This window comes from Vanessa cardui, chromosome 20 (genome assembly GCF_905220365.1).
Source record: "Vanessa cardui chromosome 20, ilVanCard2.1, whole genome shotgun sequence".
NCBI lineage: Eukaryota > Metazoa > Arthropoda > Insecta > Lepidoptera > Nymphalidae > Vanessa > Vanessa cardui.
The window spans coordinates 8,275,858-8,299,306 of NC_061142.1; the positions used below are offsets into that span (position 1 = coordinate 8,275,858).

Consider the following 23,449-nt stretch of genomic DNA (forward strand, 5'->3'; position numbering starts at 1 on the left):
CTGAGGGAATGCATCATTGCCAACATCATTCTATTGAGTGATTTTTAACGATATACCCCAACATACTTTTTTTCCGGGCTCGGTGCAGCAATATAAGACAGCTACAACAACGCAAGAAAAGCCATTTAGATAAATAGTTGTAGGTAAATAATATGCATCTAACTTTTGAAAAATTGCGCATTATTAGGACGGAGGAATGGATTATTAAACAGAAATTCATTAACAAAATAATTTAATTTAACTACAAATAGGATGTTGACCTAATTATCATATAAATTATTGACCTTTGTTTTATATGAATGTTTACACGAGTTAAAATCTAAGAATAAATATTAACAGATCCGACTTTTATCGTAATATGTTAATTAGGTTTGACATTAGATTATTACATATTTGTTATCGCAAAACCCTAATTTACACAAACAAAATTAAATATAAGCAGATATTTATTTATAAAATATTGTAATAATTGTAGGTACATAATAAATTTATTGTGAACTATTTGACGATCGCAATGCCATCTCTTGTTGGAAAGTTAAATATAATTTAATGCTAGTGCTGCCCTCTTGTAGTCTTCTGGTAGACTACGTCATTACACTTTTTGGCCACTTGTGTTTATTGTTTTAAAATAATAGCAATGGAATTAAAATCTTCGACCTTAAGAATGTTTTCAAATTTTCACGACTTAATAAGGAAAGATACGGGATATATTTATAAAAAAACGTTGCATTTAAAAAAAACAACTAAGCAAATTTCACAATATTGATGATACAAATGAGCTTGTATTGTAAAGTTTACTGGTATTAAATACATTTTATTTGATTTTTATTCCATTCCATTAGTAAAAAAAAAACCGCTGAGTTTCTTTCGCCGGTTCTTCTCAGGTCGGGGTATTTTCTTTTCTGAACCGGTGGTACTGTTTCACTTGACCATCGATAAGAAAGTGTACTTCTATATTGAATAAAGCAATTTGAGTTTGAGTTTGAGTGAAACTAAACGACACATCCTACTAAGAATTATAAATAAGTTTGGGTGACTGCCTAGCCAAAAATGGTAATTTTATTTCATAAATTAATTATACCTACTTAAATTTGACTATCACTATACAAATGAATAGTTTGATGCAATTCGTTATAGTAGGTTATAAGGATGCAACAATTAAATATAAGTAGATTTAGAGGGTAGTTACGTACACATACATCAAGAGGACTGATGATGTAGCGATTCCTTCGTCGTGAGAACCAAACTAAGTGTAACATTGCAAATGTGATTTTATAATTTAATTATTCATTCTAATTACTTACATCGAGTAGGTTAGACATGTTAATTAGGAAATAAGTTTTATTGTAATTTCTTTTAATTAAATAAGTTTAAATTAGTTTTTGGTTTTTTTCGACCTTTCGACTGTAGCTAACGTAACTGGGTAATGAAAAATAAAAACAAAAATATACATAGATTAATGTTTTATTTGTAATTGTAAACTTACATCATATGTAATTAGTCTTAACATTATATGCAAAAAGCACACACCAATTAAAAATAAATCATATCTTTCTTATATTTAAATGAAAATGAGACAGTGTTAATTTTAATAATATATGTCATGTTGTTTAAGAGATTTCTTTAAATAATTGAGATATTGAGACGTTTTTCCCGCGTCCTAAATATTGTTTAAATTAAAAAATATATATAATATTCATAATTATGATTAAATTAAGTATTGACAAAAAATATTTTAGTTTAAGACCCGTTGTCACGATTTTGTTCAATAAATTAAATTAAAAAATGGCAACATATTTTTTATTTCACTTAATGGCACATATTATTTTGAATTTCGAATGTAAGCAAAATGTTTGATATATATTTTTAATATGCTTAACAAGCGTGTTTTATGTAAATATGTATTAGAATTTTGGACATTTTTTTTTTAATTATTTAAATTATTTTTTTCATAATTGCATTAGTTGGTTCACTTGATTAAATGATAACAAAAATTTATCAATATTTTAAGGCACTATTAATTGATATCTGTGGTTTTATTACTTATTAAGCATTTGCACTATACATCATATACATGGTGATTTTTTTAAAATTATCATTTAAAATACTCTAATATTCCATCATATAATATATTTTTAGCCAGGAATCCAATTCAGTCTACACTGGATAATCCAAAAGTGACAAAGTTCAAACAGGAAGACACAGACTAAAAAATGCTCATTTCTTCCAAAATTATTAATATATATTTAAAAAAAAACACCATCAGTATATGACTCAATGTTCAATTTAAGTGGAATACGTATTTAAAACTAATCTTGTGCCATTATTGCACTTTCACTGTGAAATGAACAAAATATTTAACGCAAATAATAAAATTATCAAACATAATCTTAATAATAATTTCAAATGAAAATCCTTATTCAACTACCAAATCAAACTCATCAATGTCTTCACACATTGAGTTGAAACCAGCTGCCCAGGCTTCAACTTCTTTTTCCTGAAATTGTTAAAATCATAGAATTAGAACATCATTTATATATAATTTTATTTTGTTTTATTTTCATTTGGACAACCAACAGTAGATACAATATGATTTTAATATGAAAAAAATACATTTCAAAATTATCTTAGTAATGTTTTACTATTTAGAAGTAGTCTGACCATGTACTATCACATTGCACAATATGTATTAAAAATATATCTTGGATCTGCAGTTATTGAAATTTAATACATAGTATTTCCTTTCATAGCCTTAAACATTACAATCACATTTATTTTACATAAAGTTAAACACCTTAACCTTTATAAGAAAATCCTATAAAAATTCATTAGGTAGCTTTTGAATTTGTCACATTTAGGCAGTCAGACAGACACAGACAAACAAATGTGGTTTTGTATGTAGTTATTTGAGTGATGTGTCTTGTAAAATTGAGTTAGACTGAGTATTTTTTATATTCTCTTTGGCTGATGTAAAAATAAATCAAAACAAAAATATATTAAAAAAAAATATATGATTAGCTTTATCAAATGAGGTCAAATGCTATACATGTGTGATTGCAACATATAATAGCAAAACATATTACCTCTTTCTTAGACAATTTCTGTTTATTCGTTTTCTTCTTTTTAATAACCTTCTTAGGTTTCATAGATGGTAACCTAAATGATAGGTCATCCAAATTTTCATCACTTGAAGCTTGGTCAACATCAGATAAGGGATCACTGTTGTTATCCATTGTAGATGATTTGTTAAATGCAACCTTTTTGGATTTACCATAACTTTTGCGATTAGCCTGAAATCATTGTTAACATAAATCATCATTAAAATGTACACATTACATATTTTGAATTTGAATAAAGTGTTAAAGTATAAATATAAAAATAAGACACATTTTATAATGCAGTAATTATTAAAAAAACATATGCACTACTTAGGTGTAGCATATTTAGTTCTAAATAAAACTTTGTAAACTCTGTCAGGCATTATGTTTTTCTTTTGCAAAAATGCTTAAATATACTGTAAGTAAAGATGTTTTGTTACCTTCTGGTGATGTATAAATTCTATATCTTCAAACAAATGTACTGATTCCGAGTCTTCATTTTCCAAATTATCAGGCAAAACAGGCTCCACAACGTTAGTGCTTTCAACATTATCAACAGCCACTTCTGGAAAAACTGGTGGTTCTGTTGCCGACTTCATTGTATCAAACATTTTGTTAACAGCATCAGAACTTTGTATTGGCTTAGATTTTGCAGCAACTGGTATTATTGCCCTCATAGGACCCTTTTGAGTATTTAGTTCTTGTAAAATACCCCTTGTTCGTGATCTCAGAGACCTAGCTTTATTTTTCTTTTTAGGGGAAATATTCTCTTGATCTTCACTTTCATTGAAACCAAAGTATGTTAGATTTTTATCTGACTTCTTTTTCTTATCTTTTGGAGTTGCAGCATTTTCGTCATTGTCTTGAACATTAGAACTCCCTGTTTCATTAGATGTACTACTGGAGTTATTACTCTTGGCAAGTGAAACCTCCTTATTGGGAGTTAGGCTATTTGATTTTGGTAATTCGAGAGCATTTACAACAGGTTGTTTCTTTTGATTAGGTGTAGCAATGGACGTATTTGTGACATCTTCGAACAAGGAATTTGCTTTCACTGGTGTTGATTTGCACTTTCTCTTTTTATTTGCACTCTTTTCTACAACTTCTTTTATAAAAGACATAATGCTAGTTTGTTTCAAGTTTGGAGTACTTGGAACAATTTCAGGCAGTGATTGATTCGCTTCTGCCACCATATCTGTGTAGACATATTTCTTTTTTGAATCATTGAAGTTTATAAACGAGCTTTCCACAGCTGGTGTCATATTGGGCTTGACATAAGTGTTTACCTGCCATTTAATGGGCAAATTACCAAATTCCACTCTCCATGGGCTAGCTAATGGATGTCTTATTGATACATTCATACTACTGCTTGCAGCGGGTTGTTCATCGAAGAAACTGATATCATCTTGTAAATTAAGGGGGTCATTGACATTGGGTACATTGACACTTTGATTTTTATTGATAGTCTCTGCCGGTGTTTCTTGTGCAGGTGAGTTAACAGGTGAGTAATCAAGATTATAGTCATCTTCAGGTTGCATATCCATAGCTATATCCTCTACTCTAACTGAATTATAGTTTCTCTCATTAACAATACTCTCCTCAGGCCCTCCATTCGTTTGAGGCTCTGTATTAGTGATTACTGTTTGATAGTTATGATTGAAAGGTTTTGTTGAACTTAATTGTTCAACAGATGTTACAGTGCAGGCTTTAGAGGAAACATTACTTTTTAAAGTAGCAAGGGCTTTTGCTAAATTCTTGTCATAATTGCTTTTAATGGTAATTTTAGGTTTTGTTGGCTTCTTGGCGACAGCTTTTTTCTTTTTCTTCTTAGCTGGAGGTGGTTCCTCTTGTGGATCATATGTAAATTCGTAAATATCAAGTTTGCTAGAATCTCTTTTGAGTGATTTTTTATTATCACCTAAAACTCTTAATGAGTTATTTCTACCAGTGTTTTGACTGGTCTGTATTGTCTTTGATAGGATAGGTGACCTTTTTGGAGACAGTTGAGTTTTTTGTTTGTTTTGCTTTGTATTCTTTGCATTGTTGTTAGTGTCTGCTGTTGGTTTTTTATTAAAAAAATCTTTTAAAGTCTTCTGCTTTTGTGTTTCATTTGTTAGATTCAGTGGTGATGGTGTATTCTTAACACTTGTGGTCTTCTTAACTGATACTTTAGAAACTTGCTTTGATTTATTAGCTAAAGGGGTACTGGCATTAATAGGCTGGACGGGTATAAACTTGTTCGGACTAATGGAATGATCATCAAATTTACTGGGAAGTCTACAAATTCTTTTTGGGCGATTTTTAATTAAACTTGAATCAAGTACCCTGACCGGTGTTTTCAATGGAGATAATACAACAACTGGTACCTTCTTGACTTTATTTGGTGCCTTTCTAATTGGGGAAGTTTTGCTTAATTCTGAGGGACCTTGATTAGATTGAGAAATATCATTAGTTGATACATTGCTCAATATATTATTTTCCTTAAAACGTTTTGGTAGCCGTCTCTCTCGACGTGGTCTTTCAGAATTAAGTTCAGTTTTAGTTTGTGATCTTTTAATTGAAGTTACTTTTGCACTTTCAGGCTGTTTATCGGTAATGAGTATTGAAGCATTGTCGTCAGATGTCGAGTTCGTTTTATCAGCTAAAGCCCTTCGAGGCGGTTTTATCACTTTATCCGATTTTCGCACCCTTTTGGTATTAAATACGCATGTATTCTCCTTTGAAGCTTTTCCAGCTTTAGTTGTTCGAGTCTTGGGTGGCATGACGAAGTTTTTCACGTATATTAAGTCTGAACATAAAACATCACTCAAATAAATAAATATAAAAGTCAATCACATGAACAACTACAATATTAAAGTTATGTTTCTCTCAATAACACTTCTAGTAAGAAAAGAAATCCTAAAAATAAATACTCGTAAGCTTCTTTACAATTTTCGCTCGTTTTTTCATGGTTTGACAACAAAAACGATGTCATAAATTTTTGACAAATAAAAAATTATGTCGTGCCTGGGTTCTTACTTTTTGGTTAGAATAAAAAATATTAATATAAGAATATTTTACACGTACTTTATTTTACTTAAAATAAATGCAAACTACTATTTATTGAATTGAATATTTTATGCGTTTATTAATAATCCAATATGAGATTGACATGTAGATCGATTTTTATAAATTTAAATTATAAATAACCAATGGCAACACAAAATTTGAATATGTCGTTGGTTAGCCCAACCGCTATCCGTTGTAATTTGAAAGTTTTGGTATTATGTTGTGATCGTGATGCTATATTTTTTCTGTTGCGTTAATTATAAATTTATAAAATATAAATTAATTTAGTTCTAAGGTTTTTTAATATTGAGCACAAACAATAAATTTGTTATTCTCAGTCACTAATGGTGAGTATTAGTTGTTTCATTTAAAAAATACCTTTTTGAAGTTAATACGTCAGAAAATGAATACAATCCTTTTTGCAGCAAACGTTTTCACTCTGGCCAGAAAGAAAAAAACTAGTGGCTAAACAAAAATCTTGTCAGTTTCCCTAATGGTTATGATAAGGATATGAATAATATATGAGGCTGTGAAACAATAGCCTTTTTTAACCAAGCTGAGGGACTTTAAAATTTATCCAAAATGGTTGACGGGGAGACCAATAAAGGTACCATTGATACGGTGCAAGTTGCGCTAAGAATTAGGCCTTTAATGCGAACAGAAACTGAAAGGGGTTGTGACGAATGCATTGACGTAGTACCTGGAGAACAACAGGTGCAGATCAAAGATCTAGCTTTCACATACAACTATGTGTTCCCTCAACATATCACGCAACAGGAATTTTATGATACTGCAGTTAAAGGCCTTATCGGGAAGCTGTTTCAAGGTATGCCTTTTAAATATACGATTTTTTTTACACATTTTTTTAAACACAAGAACAGCAACATTACATTCTTGTATGTACATTATCCTGAGAAATGAAATGTGTCACAACTATACTCCTTAAATTATAATAAAGTTGTACTTTAATGAGTATTTTGGTAATTATGGAAATGTGTAGTAAATAGTTATTAAAAATAAATGTGTACTATTGTGTTATTTATTTCAATTTTGTCAGAGACTATATTTTATTTCCTATAAAAAAGGGCTGTCTCAAACTGAAACCAGCACATCACAATATGGAAATATATATAATATATCTTTATATTCTCGCCAAGTACATAGAAGAATATGACTTTATATTTGTAGGCATATTCGGTGAAAGTTTTGTTTTGTCTTTATTCATCATGTCATTTAGTTTTTCTTTTGTTAATATGAATACTAGTAATATGAAATATTGTATGGTAATTTTAAAAGCAACACAAACATATTTATTTAAACATTTTTATAATACTTTGCATCATAATGGCAGTTAGATACCCACCCTGATTTCACCTGGGTTAAAAAAAAGAAAAAATAATAATTAAATTTACTTCCCAATTTAAACTACATTCTCCTTTTAGGGGTTGATCTGTATGTTATTGCCTTTTGTCTTTTCTTGAGATTAAAGCTTGCTTCAAATTAAATTTGATCACATTTATGGTTTTATGTAACAGACAGACAAAAAGTTTCTTTCACTTTTATAATATTGATATATTTTAAATAATTTTCATTGTTTTCAGGTTATAATGTAACAATACTGGCCTATGGGCAGACTGGTTCTGGTAAAACATACACAATGGGTACAAATTATTCTGGATCTGATGGTGACTTTACTAGACTAGGTATTATTATTTATATTATGTTACTCCTTTTTCGATAATATATTTTTTTTTGAAATTCACTATAATTTTAAAGCACAAATGATCCAAGACATGGTAATGACAAGTAGTAATTTGTTTTTATAATTATTTATCTAATTCTTTGTAGTGCAGAAAACCAAATGTGACCTGCATATGTCTACCCAATGATTTGAATTGTAGTAGCCTGATAGTACACCAGTAGCCTTTTCATATATTTCATGTTGGGTCATTTCATTTATGATTCTAAATGAAAAATGTTATTTACATCTGTTTATCTAATAATGCAGAACAAAATACCTATTAAATATGTAGGAGAATATCAAATTATATTAAATTTTTGTTTTCTAGGTGTAATCCCTCAAGCTGTGGCTGATATATTTGACTTTATAGAGGCGCATGAAGATAAGTTCATATTTAAAGTGAATGTTTCCTTCATGGAGCTCTATCAGGAACAATGTTATGACTTGCTATCTGGGAAAGAGAGGGGTCATAGTATTATAGAAATAAGAGAGGATATCAACAAAGGAGTTATTTTACCAGGTATTTTGTTGTTATAAATAAAATTGTTATAGTTATTTAGTATATCTAACTTACAAGTATAGGAAATGAGTGTGGTACTGACTTACAGAATCCATCAGCTTTATTCTATAAATAACATATCAGAAGTATTCCCTAAGAATTTATTACAATAGGCTATTTGACTGGTTTTTAAAATCCATTTTATATTATTTAGTAGAAGTTAAGGTACCCAAAAGTTGTGTTTTTTATTTCTAGTACATATTTGCCGAAAAATATCCTATTAAAAATTCCATATTTAAAAAGCGCGCAAAAACGCTACTTGGACAATATGGCGCTGCAATGGGATCGGTGACGTCACTTTCCTGTATTTTTATCTGAGGTGCATATAGTAGAAAAAGCAAAGTTTACAAGAAAGTGACTTCATCATAAGCCCGGCCAATCAGGCGCGTTTTGTGTCATGTGACAAACGTTTGAAAAAATGCATTTTTACTTACGGATTTTTGAATTAATTAAGTATTATTTTCAACTGTCGTTGGTAAATAACTATTTTTGAACTCATAATATACACTGATTACAAAAATTCACAATTAGTCAAATAGCCTATTAGTATACATTATGAATTTTCTTTATTTTTAGGTATCACTGAGCTTCCCGTGTCGTCAACAATGGAGACGATGACGGTGTTGGAGCGCGGGTCGGCGGGCCGTGTCACCGGCTCCACCGCCATGAACCAGGCGTCCAGTAGGAGTCATGCCGTCTTTACAATCGTCATCGCTAAAGAGAGCAGAAGCGATAAGTATGTTTGTTATTTGAGAGCCTTAGTCTTTTAATGTATAATTTTATAAATTTGTCTCGCACGAATCCTGTGAGTTAAGATAGTTTACTATACAGAACAAGTAAAAGAAGAAATTAAACATAATTATAAGATGAAAAATAAAATAAAAAAAAATAAATAATTAAACGTAAATTCGTTAAAAAATTCGTCGTCAAATTTGTCCTATTAATTAATTGTATTTATGCTGTGAATAAAGTAAGCTGAGCTCTTAAAAATATTGGCAACTTACACACTGTAATGGCTTTTCGTAAATATTAATTGAAACAAAAACATATTCTTACCAATATCCTTATTTCAGAAACATAGCCACTACTTCAAAGTTTCATCTTGTGGATCTTGCCGGTTCAGAACGAATTAAGAAGACAAAAGCAAGTGGTGAGCGCTTGAAAGAAGGTGTCAAGATCAACCAAGGGTTACTTGCACTGGGAAATGTTATATCCGCTCTTGGGGATGGCACCAACAGAAGCTTTATTAGTTATAGAGATAGCAAACTCACGAGATTATTACAAGGTGAGGTTTTAGCAGTTAACTAATTTAGTTACAAAACCTAGGTTAATATTTCTCCTATATCTACGGAATAAATAAATGCAAATATATTGATTGATGCTCTTTTTGCAAATGATACTAATTAATATTTTGTATTAATGAATATAAGCCTGTAAGCTCAGTGAGTGACATAAAACTTTAATGTTCGTTTACAAAAGCTTGATAAAAGGACAATATGTTTAAGTTTATTAAAGTTATTCGTTTTGTTCACGAGAACAGACATTCGTAGATAATGTCGAAATAACGAGCTCCACCGAACAAAAATAAAAAACATGGTAAATATCCCGAAATGAATAACTTTAATAATAAAAATAACCATGTTAATTTAAAATCTTATATGTTTAAGTTTAGTAATTAAAAAATAACAAAAGATAATAATAATAAGTAAAAGAAATGTATAGTACGACACAAATTAGATGTAGCATCGGAAAATGCAATGGAATGAAAATAAAACCGATTACTGCCGATTTACACAAAATAGAAATAGCTCCCTATCGCGCCATTCAACGCTATTCGTCGCTATAGATTCACGCGTCAGAAAAAGCAAGTGCATGTTAATCGACGCGTCAAATTGACGAATATATTAGATCATATGATATTACTAGTTATTACGTTTGTGCAAAGATCATATTCGCATGAGAAATAAAAATTGATAATTTGGGATAGCGTACTCAATTCGGATGTGATCGGTTTTACGAATTTTGCCGATGCCACATCTAAGTTGTGTCGTGCTATAAGTACCTACATAAGTAGGTTTGATAAATATTTATAGCACGACACAACTTAGATGTCGCATCGGCAAAATTCGTAAAAGCGATCACATCCGAATTAAGTATGCTATCCCAAATTATCAAAATTTTCTTTCTCATGTGAATATAATCTTTACAAAAACGTAATAACTAGTAATATCATATGATCTAATATATTCGTCAATTTGACGCGTCGATTTACATGCATTTGCTTTCTCTGACGCGTGAATCTATAGCGACGAATAGCCTCGAATGGCGCGATAGGGAGCTATTTCTATTGGTTGTGTAAATCGGCAGTAATCGGTTTTATTTTAATTCTATTGCATTTTCCGATGCTACATCTAATTTGTGTCGTACTATAAGTGTATTGTGGGCTTGATAAATGTTTACATTTGAACAGACAGCCTGGGTGGTAACTCTCTGACGCTGATGGTGGCGTGCGTGAGCCCGGCCGACTACAACCTGGACGAGACGGTGTCGACGCTGCGCTACGCCGACCGCGCGCGCCGCATCCGCAACAAGCCCATCATCAACCAGGACGCAAAAGCCGCCGAGATCGTCAGGTAAACTACCTACGAAGCATATTTAAAATGTTACATACAATTACTTACATCAATTATGCATTTTTATACTCTAACAAAATTGAGCAAAACGCATGTATTCATATCATCTTTACATAGTATAAAACAAAGTCGCTTTCTGTCCCTATGTCCCTGTGTATGCTTAAATCTTTAAAACTACGCAACGGATTTTGTTGCGGTTTTTTACATAGATATATAGATATATAGATACATAGATATATATAATACATTATAGTTAAATAACAATGATAATTTTTGAAGTTTCTAATGTTATGTCGTATTTTTTTAATTTTTTTGCTTACATTGTAAATTGCTGGCTGAGCCCTACTAGATAGATCAAAATAATGTACTACAGAATTGTACATCACATAAATGTCTACAAAAAAGTCTGCGATGGTATATGTCTATCTCTTAAATCTCCATACTAAACAATAGAAAAAAGTGTGCCGCGCCGGGGACCGTTTATTTTAGTTTATTTTTACATTTCGTTAAAAGTAAAAAAGATAGCTTGATAAAAACAATAAGTAAAAGGGATAACTAGATGTTTTAATTACGCAAAACATATTACTACGTAATGATGATGTATTATAACGTATTACTACGTTAAACTACTAAAGGCAAACGTCCCAATTAGGACGTTTTCTAGTCTTCACTTTTTGCGCATTAATAACATATCTGTTTACTACAAAATCATTGGATAACCCACAATAAACATTATTTTATCTTTTATTTTTATGAGAAATAATGGCTTATTTTCGAATTAGGCACCTTAAATAAATTGTGCATTCAATTAAATTAGTACGGCCCTTTAAAGCATGTAATTTAAATCAATATTTTCGGAGATATTACAGTTCCAAAACGCAGGGTCATAGCGGTTTGTATTTTCCTAATGAGTGAAAACTGTACATTGTATGTATTTATTATCACTGCATAGTAAAATAAAAATTTTAACAAAAAGAAAAACCGACTTCAAACAATACACTATTTTAAAACAAATAAATATGCACATAAAAATAATTGCGTATTCAACATATTTTTTTAGAGAGTAGTATATTTAGAATCATTATTGGACCCGTGCGAAGCCGGGGCGGGTAGCTAGTTGTATAATAAAAGAGACAAGTATACTCAGCTCTGTATGTATCGTAAATCTTAGTAACAATTATTATTATACATTATTTTTGCATGTTTTATTAGACATTATAATATGATTATAAAAAAATGGCTATCAGTATTAGTGATGTCTAATAGATGTTTATGCAGAATCCGATATTCTGTATGAATAAATGTTTTCTTTACAACTTATTTATTCTGACAGGTTAAACAACTTAGTGAATGAACTTCGACTTCAATTAGTTGGAAAGCTTCCTACAATTAGTGAACAAAACAATGAGCAACTACAAGAACAGCTAGATAGAGAGAAGGCAAGATACGCAGAACTGCTCAAGAAACACAAACAAGTCACAGAACACTTAAGCAACATGTTGGTAGAAAACACGAATTTATGCGAAAAAGCACTTCTGGCAGAAGCGGCTAAGGAGAAAATAGAACGTAAATTGAATGAATTGACGGAACAATGTAATCAAACAATAGACAATATAAACACAACAGACTTCTCTCAAGATGACAATGGACACAAATCAACGGTGGTTGATTATCTAAAAGAAATTAAAACTAAATTAGAGGACTTACAATCAGTGAACTTGAAGACGAATGAAGAATTGATAGACCATGAGATTAAATTGTCGTTTGTCAAAGAGGACGTGGATGGTGAGAAGGTGGACGAAGAAATCATATTGAATGAAGATCAGGCTGTCATGGAGGAAGAAAAAAGGGCAATGGGACAGGTACTTAACACATATATTAAGTATTATATCTTTAGGTAAACACAAATAGTAGTTATAGTTAGTATAATGATAATTTAGCCACAATGTCTATTCTCAAAGAAAATACGTTTGATGACCTCCATGGTCGAGTGGTGTATGCACCGGTTTTCGTGGGTACGCCACTCTGAGGTCCCGGGTTCGATTCCCGGCCGGAGTCGATGTAGGTTACCATTAGATTTCTATCTTGTCTTGGGTCTGGGTGTTTGTGGTACCGTCGTTACTTCTGATTTCCATAACACAAGTGCTATAGCTACTTACATTGGGATCAGAGTAATGTATGTGATGTTGTCTCCTACGTAATCGGGCAAGTTAGTGCCTGAGATGTACTCAAGTACACTCCATTCCCGCTCATTCAAAATATTAACTGTGTCAAATCCGAAAAGACGTTAAAATGTGTCGTAAAGCTTTACGAGGCATGTAGTGTGTAGGCACTTTCGAATACAATATTGCGGATTTTGTTTATGATGGAAAAACCACCTAATTATTTTTACAAATTGGCTAACTACAAGGTGAGCTTAGTTTTACCAAGATAAATAACTGATGAATTTTTAATACATTCTTTACAATTTTATAGGTGGCACTTAACCAAGAATTGCAAGAATTGAATCGTGCAATGGCTATCAAGGCGTCCGTCGTCCAAGCTATCCTGGCCAACAACAAGGAGATGCTGGACAGTCACAACAATCTGCGCGAGAATGAGGATAAGATATCTAAGTTGGAGAAAGAGAGAGATGAACTCTTGCAACAATTGAAACAGACTAAGGTATGTGTCCAAAACCATTAAACATAACCCATACTAAAATTACAATTATGGTATACTGTCTCTTTATCCGAAATTTGTACTTTGTTTGTTGTAAATATTCTATGCTATCTTTTATAAAAATATAATGTTTAATGATCTATTCGACCGTTCTTTTACGTCGTACAACACGATCCTCGTATTTTTTCCCTTTAATTTAAATAACTCTGAATAATATAAAAATATCAGTTTCAATTCCAAAGTGTAAGAAATAATATTCAGTTGACTGTTAACAAAAGACAACAATTACTTTCTTTTATATTTTACTATGTTAGTACGATTATAACTTAAAATGTAAAATCTTCCTTACTAAAACTATGTTATGTTAAGATTGAATTGAAATAATTATATTTTTCTAATTTTTATACATAATTTTTTAGACTAAAGACCCATCACACGAAGAACGTCGCACAAAGGTATCGACCTTGGAATCTGAAATAACCGACTTGAAGAAGAAATGTCAGCAGCAGGCCAATATCATCAAGATGAAGGAAAAGAACGAGGCTAAGATAGCTTCACTTAACGCTGAACTTCAGGCCATGAAAGCTACTAAGGTATTGTAGTAACATTTTAGTGCTAATAAAATCGTGCGTGATTCGTAAATTTGATAATTTTGACCAAGATCGAATGACGACTATTTTATCTTAGTTCGATAAAAGGTACTAGGAGCTTGAGTGATCAAATATACAACAACAACAACAGCCTGTAAAATCCCACTGCTGGGCTAAAGGCCTCCTCTCCCTTTGAGGAGAAGGTTTTTCAACATATTCCACCACGCTGTTCCAATGCGGGTTGGTGGAATACACATGTGGCAGAATTTCTATGAAATTTGTCACATGCAGGTTTCCTCACGATGTTTTCCTTCACCGCTGAGCACGAGATGAATTATGAAGACAAATTAAGCACATGAATCAGCGGTGCTTGCCTGGGTTTGAACCCGCAATCATCGGTTAAGATGCACGCGTTCTAACCACTGGGCCATCTCGACTGACCAAATATATGAACTGATATGTATGTATATTTACATATTTAATTCTAATAGGTGAAAATAATTCGGCAAATGCGCGAGGAGAGCGAGAAGTTCCGCAAGTGGAAGCTGGACAACGAGCGCGCCATGCTGCGCCTGCGCAACGAGGACCGCAAGCGAGCCACCGCCATGGCCAAGATGGAGTCGCTGCACGCCAAGCAGCAGAACGTGCTCAAGAGGAAGATGGAGGAGGCGGTCGCAGTCAACAAGAGACTCAAGGTTTGCGACTTAAAAATAATAACACCATTTTAATACCTTATTTATTTGTAGAAACAGTTGTGGAATATTTATACGACCACTATGACGTGGCCATCTTAGATCTTAGATCAACCTTTGTTGGTATAATACAAAAATTCTCCTCACAATCAATACTTTATCTCTCCTAAAGTGGTTCACAATCAAATCTGATACAAGATTGATTACTTTGCTCGATCCTTCCAATTCGACGATTAAAGTAAGAATGACCATTTCTAGGCTTACTACTAGTATTAATGTTTACACGCCCCTCCGACTGTAGCAACATCCGGTTTTGATTTATTTAAAAAAACAATTTAGTTTAGTCAAAACCGGATGTTGACAATTAACGCAAATTGTAACAACTATTTAAATCGAATTATTTATGCTGGTAATATTAAAATAAATATGCTAACACCTTACATACTAATTATGCGACTATGATCAAGTATTACGGCGCGAAACGTACTAAAATTAACTAGTAAGATAATAAAAACAGTGTCTTAAGTTTGATGGCTACAACGATTCATAAATACGCGCGGTCACCTTTGCTTGTTTGGTCATCATTTATACTCCTATACTTCCAAAGTCAAAATATAAACGACCTGATTTTACATTAATTTTATTGTGTAAGAAGGGGTCAAATAGTATTCGTCTTTCTAGGAAGCGTTGGATCGTCAGAAGCAAACAGCTATGAAACGCAACGCAAAGGGCAGCGTGAAGGCCGGAGCCGTCCAGCAGTACATCGAGCAAGAGTTGGAGGTGCATCTCAGCATCGTGGAAGCTGAGAAGTCGCTTGAGGAACTCATGGAGTACAGGTATGAATGCTACAGTAACGTGTTTAAATATTTACGAAATGTATCACCATTGCCTATAAAGGTGTTCGTCAGTTTGAATAATGAAATAGCTAGTGTGATTTGAGGCACAAGGGATATAATAGCTTGGGTTTTGTGGGTGAAGGTGCATTGACGGTAATACTTGTTACGATAAAAAATAAGCATAGGTTTATCATGGTTATTTGCCCAACTGTCCTGAAATAAATAACAATTTAACTGTTTGTTTTAAAACAATAAAACCAATTATTAAAGTTAATAATTTCGGAATATTTACCATGTTTGTTATTTTTGTTCGGTGGAGCTCGATATTTCGACATTATCTACGAATGTCTTGTTCACGAGACAGTCTCGTTAACAAAACATTTGTCGGAAACATGGTAAATATCCCGAAATGAATAACTTTAATAATAAAAATAACCATGTTAATTAAAAATCTTAAATAAAACCAATATTTATATTCTCATATCTGCAAAACCGAATTACATAAGATGTTTTAAGTAAAATATTAATCATCAACAGGGCATGGATCACAGAGCAAATAGAGACTCTACGTAACAGCACCGATGATCAAACTAACAGGAAGAAAATTGCGGAACTAGAAGATGATCTAGCTCTACGGAAAGCTCAGATATCTGACCTACAACAGAAGATCTTAACCGCTGATCAAGGTGAGCTATAATAACGTGTTTCATTCAAATTATGATGAGTATTTGATTTCATCGAGATTTCTAATGCATAATTATTCATGTCAGACTGGTAATTATTGAATATGTAAATGTCACAAAACCTTAGAACCTTAAGTGTGTAAAGGTGTATATAATATAATATTGCTAATCTTTAATTTGATTTTTTGTGGTTAAATAAAATACAAATGTACAGTGAGTTGAGATGGCCCAGTGGTTAGAACGCGTGCATCTTAAACGATTGCGGGTTCAAACCCAGGCAAGCACCACTATATATATGTGCTTAATTTGTGTTTATAATTCATCTCGTGCTCGGCGGTGAAGGAAAACATCGTGAGGAAACCTGCATGTGTCTAATTTCATCGAAATTCTGCCACATGTGCATTCCACCAACCCGCATTGAAACAGTGTGATGGAATATGTTCCAGAATCTCTCCTTAATGGAACAGGAGGCCTTATGTCAGCAGTAGGAAATGTTCCTTTACTTTACTACTACTTACTTAATAGAAAAAACATCATAATGTCCACAAATGTCTCTAATATCTTAACATTTTATGATTCATAAATCATGCAATATAAGGTAATGAGAAAAATAATAAAGGTTATTGCAAAAGAAAAGTTAAATACATAATTGGCTTTAATATGCATCTAGCTGTGCCTGTACGTATTTTTTAAAATCATTATCCTTGTTACATACATAACATTTAATGATTTTGTTGTTGACATAAGAGGACTACGGAAAAAATTCGTCAGCGTTTTAGATTAATTATCAAGTTATAATTAAATATCATGTAGTACGGAATGATTTGGAAAATATGTGCAAAATGAAATAAAAAAATATATACGTAATAGGATAAAGAGTCGAGATGGCCTAGTGGTTAGAACGCCTGCATCTTAACCGATGATTGCGGGTTCAAACCCAGGCAAGCACCGCTGATTCATTTGCTTAATTTTTCTTTATAAATTAATCTCGTGCTCAGTGGTGAAGAAAAACATCGTGAGGAAACCTGCATTTGACAAATTTCATAGAAATTCTGCCACATGTGTATTCCACCAACCCGCATTGGAACAGCGTGGTGGAATGTGTTCCAAACCTTCTCCTCAAAGGGAGAGGAGGCCTTTAGCCCAGCAGTGGGAATTTACAGGCTGTTGTTTTTGTTGTTGTTGTATACGTAATAGGATATCACTGGTTTCTATAGATAGAAATTAATTAACACATAATAATTTGCAGAAAACAAATCCCGCACACAATGGGATAACATTCAATCGATGTTAGAAGCTAAGGTCGCGTTGAAGTGTCTCTTCGAACTGCTTGTCGACGCTAAGCGAGAACTGCAGAACCAAAGTGAGAAGGGCTATCAGGCGAGATATGAAGAGATCAAGGAATCCTATGACAGATTAATGGTGGAGTTTGAGAACAGCAAGACTGAATTTGAGCAACAACTGTCCTCTATCAAGGTGCAAAATGAACAAAAGGTTTGTGTGAAACATTTTTCATATATAATTATTGTCTTTTTAATATATAAACAATGATTTCTTGACTTGATTGGAGTATATTGTGTACACTATCAAAGTTAATTTCGTAAGTTTCGGTGGTGCATTAACATTTTACGTACTCTCCCGATCTTCATCAAATTTTGATCACATATTCTAAGGGGTATTAAAACTATCATAGGATAACTAATAGCTGTCTTTCTCTCCTTAAAAGCGGGTGATGCCCCGACAGACTATTTTTTAAATGGAATATCGGTTGTGATTTGAATTAAAACAACAAATATATAGCATAAAATTTTTATTTTGCTTTTTTAACTTCTCAATAATACATCCATTAATAATCCATTCATAATGATAATAACTTAATGTTACAGCTAAGTGCATTGGTAGCCCTTCAAAGAGGTGTTATCGGTCGGGGTGATAGAAGTGAAGCATGCAAAAATTTACAAAATGTAATACAGTACCAACAGGACCGGCTTGAACAAGTTGAGCAGGAGAATGTAAGTTAATGCAATAATTATATTATCTTTAGTATTGTTGACAAACACTCAAGAAATAAGGTTTCATATTTAAAGGAGAAATACACAGTGAATTCAATTTTAAATTAATTTACAGAAAAGACTAGCAGATGAACTAGAAGAATTACGGAGCGCGGGTAAAAAGGCCAAGAAGCGGAGTAAGAAAGAAAATAACGGGGATTCTACGAAGAAGGTCGAATATGTAGAACCAACTGATGAGGAAGACGATGAATTCGAGGACAGAGATAAGGATCCCGATTGGAGGGCCACCCCACTTTTCAAGCGCATACAGGTAAATAATGTGTTGAAAAATAATAATTTATTAGTTACTGTTAAATGGATTACTTGCAATATTTAGTTAAGGGCTTAAATGTACTAGTAATTCTGTCAGCTGATATTTAAATGAATACCGAAAGATGATAAACAAAAATTTTATATTTTCAAACTAATATTTGATTTAATAATGGTATAATGAAATTATATATAATAAGTAAATATTTACTTGGTGGTAGGGCTTTGTGCAAGCCCGTCTGGGTAGGTACCACCCACTCATCAGTTATTCTACCGCCAAATAACAGTGCTCAGTATTGTTGTGTTCCGGTTTGAAGGGTGAGTGAGCCTTTGTAACTGCAGGCACAAGGGACGTAACAACTTAGTTCTCAAGGTTGATGGCACATTGACGATGTAAGGAACAGTTAATATTTCTTACAGCGTCATTGTCTATGGGTGATGGTGACATACCATCAGGTGGCCCATCTGCTCGTCCACCAACCTATACCATAAAAAAAAATAATGAAATTATGAAGTTAATTATCGCTGAAAAATATCTCTACTCTTCCGACTGTATGCTTCTAACTCTACTGTATCGCCCAAGATTGCGTTAACGTGTGGCTAATTGTGTCGCGTGCGCAGGCGCAGCGCTCGCGGCTGACGATGAACTTCTCGGCGGAGGCGGCGGACGCGAGCGCGGCGCGCGCGGCCAAGCGCGGCAGCGACGGCGCGCCGCACTGCACGTGCCGCGGCAGCTGCTCCACCAAGATGTGCGGCTGCGTCAAGGCCGAGCTGGGCTGCGGCGCGGCGTGCCGCTGCCAGCCCGCGCTCTGCAAGAACCGCCGCCTCTCCTCCGACGACGACAAGGAGAACAACGTGAGTCCCCCTCCCCTGTACCACTCCCGTGGCTAATGGGTTGCTTACCCACGCACGCCTGCATCATAACATCTGCACGAATGCAATTAGCCTATGGCTCATGCCGTATTTACGCACTCACGCCTGCACTGTAGCGTATTGACGAATACGATAAGCAAGGAGAACAACGTGAGTCATGCTCCCCTGTACCACTCCCGTGGCTAATGGGTTGCTTACGCACGCACTCCTGTACTATAACGTATTGACGAATACGATAAGCATATTTTTAAATTATATTTAATTATGTTCCTTTATTTCCAAGTATTTCATAAGAAAATTAAGCTGAATAACAGCAAGAAGATAATGAATTTCCATTGAAAAAAAAGGGAAAGAACAGTTTTGCCTTGATTATTTTTATGTAGATGTTATTTATCAAAAATTGAAAATCAAACTATACTTTATTCAAGTAAGCGTTTACAAGCGTTAATAATCATTTAAGAACTAGTATGTAGGTTCTACCAAGAAGAATCAGCAAGAAACTTTTATTAGTTACTCTCTTTCACTTTTTCTTATGTATAGAGATTTTCGTACGGTGTAGTCAATTCAGTGTAGCCAATAATGATATTTGTTTTTTTTTTCCATCGATTATGTATATAATGTGTTCACTTTAAATTGTTTCAGCCATCAAGCACGGAATACTCATTAGACTCAACTCCGTCGTCATCATACTTTGACAAACGGTAAACAACATTCTATGTAATACAAAATTATGAATTAATTGAAATTGTTCAATAAATCACACAAAAATGTGTAGTTTTGAAACGTCACAGGAATTGAACCAAGTAACGAATAAATTAACCGAGGATGCAATAAAAGTAATAGCTGATAAAAATCAACTTTCGCGTACATTGCGTCCCCTGTCCGAGCGACGGCCCCAAACCAACAGTCGCACGCAGAAATGGATGTTAGCACTGTTACTATACAACACTTGTGTCGCTCCCATGTCATCGTATTGTGCGAGCACCGTGTTCCAATATGGAATGGACGTCGCCAAATATAACGTGATATCGTCCATCTTCAAATATTTATTGAGAGAGGTTAATTGATTGAAATACGGTTTTGCGGACTATGCTCTTACGATATTAAAAATATATAGCGTTGATATTACACAAAATACAGACAATAATTCTAGACCAGATGGATTAAATATTTGTTTCCATTTCAAGGCATAACGACAAATATACGTTTTATAAGAACATATCTGGAATTTGGCACATTTTTAAAAGGAGGGAAACTATTTAAATTTTCTGTGTAAGTGCATAGTTCTGCAAGGCTTTGTATCATATTTTATAGATCACGCCATTAATCTGAAGTATTCGTAGTTGAAAATATTTATTAGTTATTGATATAGATTGTAGCGTTGCAGAACTATGGCTATAGTTGATTTGCATTTTTTATCGTAGAAAGTTCTAGATGTTTTGGTAAAAATAGATTTTTTTACTGTGTTTTCGTTGGGTAAAATGTTTTATGTATTAATGTGTGAATATATCTTTATAGAGATCACCTTGACGCTACATATGTCAAGAAAAAGAAAAGTTATTTTTTTCCACATGATGCGGCAAATGGCGACGTCAAAAATAGCCAAGTTAAGGTAACTATTGTTTTTGTGTTCTTGTTTAATAATAATTTTTGATGTTTTAGTAATTTTATTTAAAGTTACGATGTATATAGGAAAGTAGTCTTTAAATTTTCTACTGCTTGTCTAATTCCTCCTAAATCTGCTCGATAAAGGAAACGAGCTAAGGCCCAGTTGGGAGATCTTTACTTTTAATTTATTTTTATATATCAATTAAAATAATTAATAAAAGAAATAATTTCAGTGTTCATTGTTACCAAAGCCTGATAACCTTTTATAATTTATGATGTTTTAATAATATCATGCTATAATAAAATATATTAATAAATAGCTGTGCCCGCGACCTTGTACGCGTTTGAATTTAACAAAAAAATACTGTAGCCTAAGTTACTCATTATATCAGTTATTTGCCAGTGAAAGTCTCCTCAAAATCTGTCCAGCTCTTCCAAAGATTAGCCGAAACAGAAACACAGACAAAAATTGCAAAAAATGTTATTTTGTTATATGTATCGTGTATATGCATTGAGTAAAAAGTGCTATTTCAATATTATAAACAGACCCTCAAATTTTATTAAATATATAGATTAAAAATAATAATTCTCTCTTTCCAGACTGATTAAACTATCGCCTGACCCCGTTGCTTGGAGCGTATCGTACCTCGCGTTTGCATCCAAGTTGTATTCATAAGGATTGAAATAATGTGCCTTTCGTATTATATAAATTTGTACAATGTATTAGGTTTAAAATTGAACTCTTCAGTGATGGTATCTGAACAAATTGTGTGTAACCTACTATCGTTGATATATTCAAATTAATGGAGTAGATCTCTAAATAAAGTTATATTTATTAACTAATTATAGTTTTATTTATCTTCTTATTTAGAGTTCTTTAAGTGTGCGTTTCATGATTTGTCATTAAAATATAATTTAATGTTTACATACAATAACGCAGTCGGTGTTTCGTCACAATAAATTCCCAACTTTGCAATAAATTTACAAACTGCTATCACTCTGGTCTTTTAAAGACTTAGAACGCGTTTAAGGGCTCAGAACGCGTTATGTGTTTTCTTCATTTCCAAAACGTATTGTTGGTGTATACACATGATAGTTACGACGATACAATTTCAACGAGTTTTGAACTTTTGGAAAAAAGACGTAATTGGGAGTCAGCGTGAATTTTTACATCTTTTCAGAATTTGAAATGAGATGCACAATTTGTCAAGGCACATAGCGTACTAAACTAGGGCTTTCATTCCGAGGGTACCAGTGTCATTAAGTCTTATGTCAGAAGTATTATTCATCTGATTTAACGTTTCTTTTAAATGAATTAAAAGTATATAAAGGTACTTTTTTAGAATGTTGATATACAAAACTACCCACTTCTTGATTTATTTTTCTTTTGTTGTATTACTTGTAAAATATATTTTAATATAATAAAATTTAAGAACCTAGTTTCGTAGGCTCAAAAATGTAAACATTAGGTACATAGTTTTATAAATTAGTTTTAAGTTTAAGTGAATATATAATATTCTTTATGAAACAATTAAAGAATTTCTTAAACCATATTTAAGGTTGAAAAGATTGAACCGATTGAAAGTTGGCATAGAAATGCAAAATTTTCCATCAACGTGATATATATTCTGTCATTAGTGAGCCATTCATTTATCTAAGAAGGTCTAGTAACTGTTTCCTGCGAACTATGTGTATTAGTATATAATATACAAAAAAAAAAAAGAAAAGAAGCGCGTTTTAGAACAAAACAAAAAAGAAACAGAATGGTGAACGCATTTGAGTACATTTCCTTCGTGTCAAAAAAAGGTTAGACTATTTTAATAAGAATGTTTTATGTTATTTGCAATCTATTACACAAATCCAATTAAGTACGTCGATCCTGTTGATAAGAAACGATAAAAAAATAATAGCAACAATCACGTGTTATACATCCAATAAATTATATTTTTTATCTATACCTACCTTTAAATCCTGTAAGAAATTTATTTTAAATTTATAATAGATTTTAAAATATTACCCGTGAAGGAAAGTTTTACTTAAGTTTCGACCACAGTCGGAAAATAATTTATAAGTGCACAAGTGTTAGCGCAATTTTAGTAAAAAATT

The 23,449-nt window shown here is 32.6% G+C and overlaps 2 protein-coding genes across 2 annotated transcripts; one reads left to right on the forward strand and one right to left on the reverse strand.

The window, feature by feature from the left end:
* Window positions 1–1,446: 1,446 nt before the first annotated feature.
* Window positions 1,447–6,073, reverse strand: LOC124538360 (putative uncharacterized protein DDB_G0277255). The gene is made up of 3 exons (XM_047115405.1): window positions 3,539–6,073; window positions 3,084–3,290; window positions 1,447–2,497 (listed from the first exon to the last, which is right to left on the reverse strand). Exons 1-3 carry the CDS (start codon window positions 5,858–5,860, stop codon window positions 2,417–2,419), a joined length of 2,610 nt encoding a protein of 869 aa, XP_046971361.1. The 5' UTR covers window positions 5,861–6,073; the 3' UTR covers window positions 1,447–2,416.
* A 264-nt stretch (window positions 6,074–6,337) lies between these two features.
* On the forward strand, window positions 6,338–22,186 carry LOC124538505 (chromosome-associated kinesin KIF4). The gene is made up of 20 exons (XM_047115586.1): window positions 6,338–6,493; window positions 6,572–6,972; window positions 7,748–7,849; window positions 8,216–8,407; window positions 9,023–9,182; window positions 9,520–9,731; window positions 10,917–11,079; window positions 12,413–12,941; window positions 13,555–13,743; window positions 14,160–14,333; window positions 14,822–15,025; window positions 15,704–15,858; window positions 16,396–16,544; window positions 17,791–18,035; window positions 18,428–18,553; window positions 18,669–18,863; window positions 19,484–19,717; window positions 20,378–20,436; window positions 21,254–21,347; window positions 21,944–22,186. The coding sequence occupies exons 2-20, from the start codon at window positions 6,729–6,731 to the stop codon at window positions 21,950–21,952; spliced, it is 3,435 nt and encodes a 1,144-aa protein (XP_046971542.1). The 5' UTR covers window positions 6,338–6,493; window positions 6,572–6,728; the 3' UTR covers window positions 21,953–22,186.
* The last annotated feature ends 1,263 nt before the right edge of the window (window positions 22,187–23,449 follow it).

Excerpts from the sequence above, each read along its gene's own strand:
- LOC124538360 (XM_047115405.1), bottom strand. The coding sequence starts at position 5,860 with ATGCCACCCAAGACTCGAACAACTAAAGCTGGAAAAGCTTCAAAGGAG. Across the intron at positions 3,291-3,538 it reads AATTTATACATCACCAGAAG|GCTAATCGCAAAAGTTATGG; the intron begins GTAACAAAACAT and ends CAATGATTTCAG. Across the intron at positions 2,498-3,083 it reads AGAAATTGTCTAAGAAAGAG|GAAAAAGAAGTTGAAGCCTG; the intron begins GTAATATGTTTT and ends TAACAATTTCAG.
- LOC124538505 (XM_047115586.1), top strand. The coding sequence starts at position 6,729 with ATGGTTGACGGGGAGACCAATAAAGGTACCATTGATACGGTGCAAGTT. Across the intron at positions 8,408-9,022 it reads CAAAGGAGTTATTTTACCAG|GTATCACTGAGCTTCCCGTG; the intron begins GTATTTTGTTGT and ends CTTTATTTTTAG. Across the intron at positions 20,437-21,253 it reads TCATCATACTTTGACAAACG|AGATCACCTTGACGCTACAT; the intron begins GTAAACAACATT and ends ATATCTTTATAG.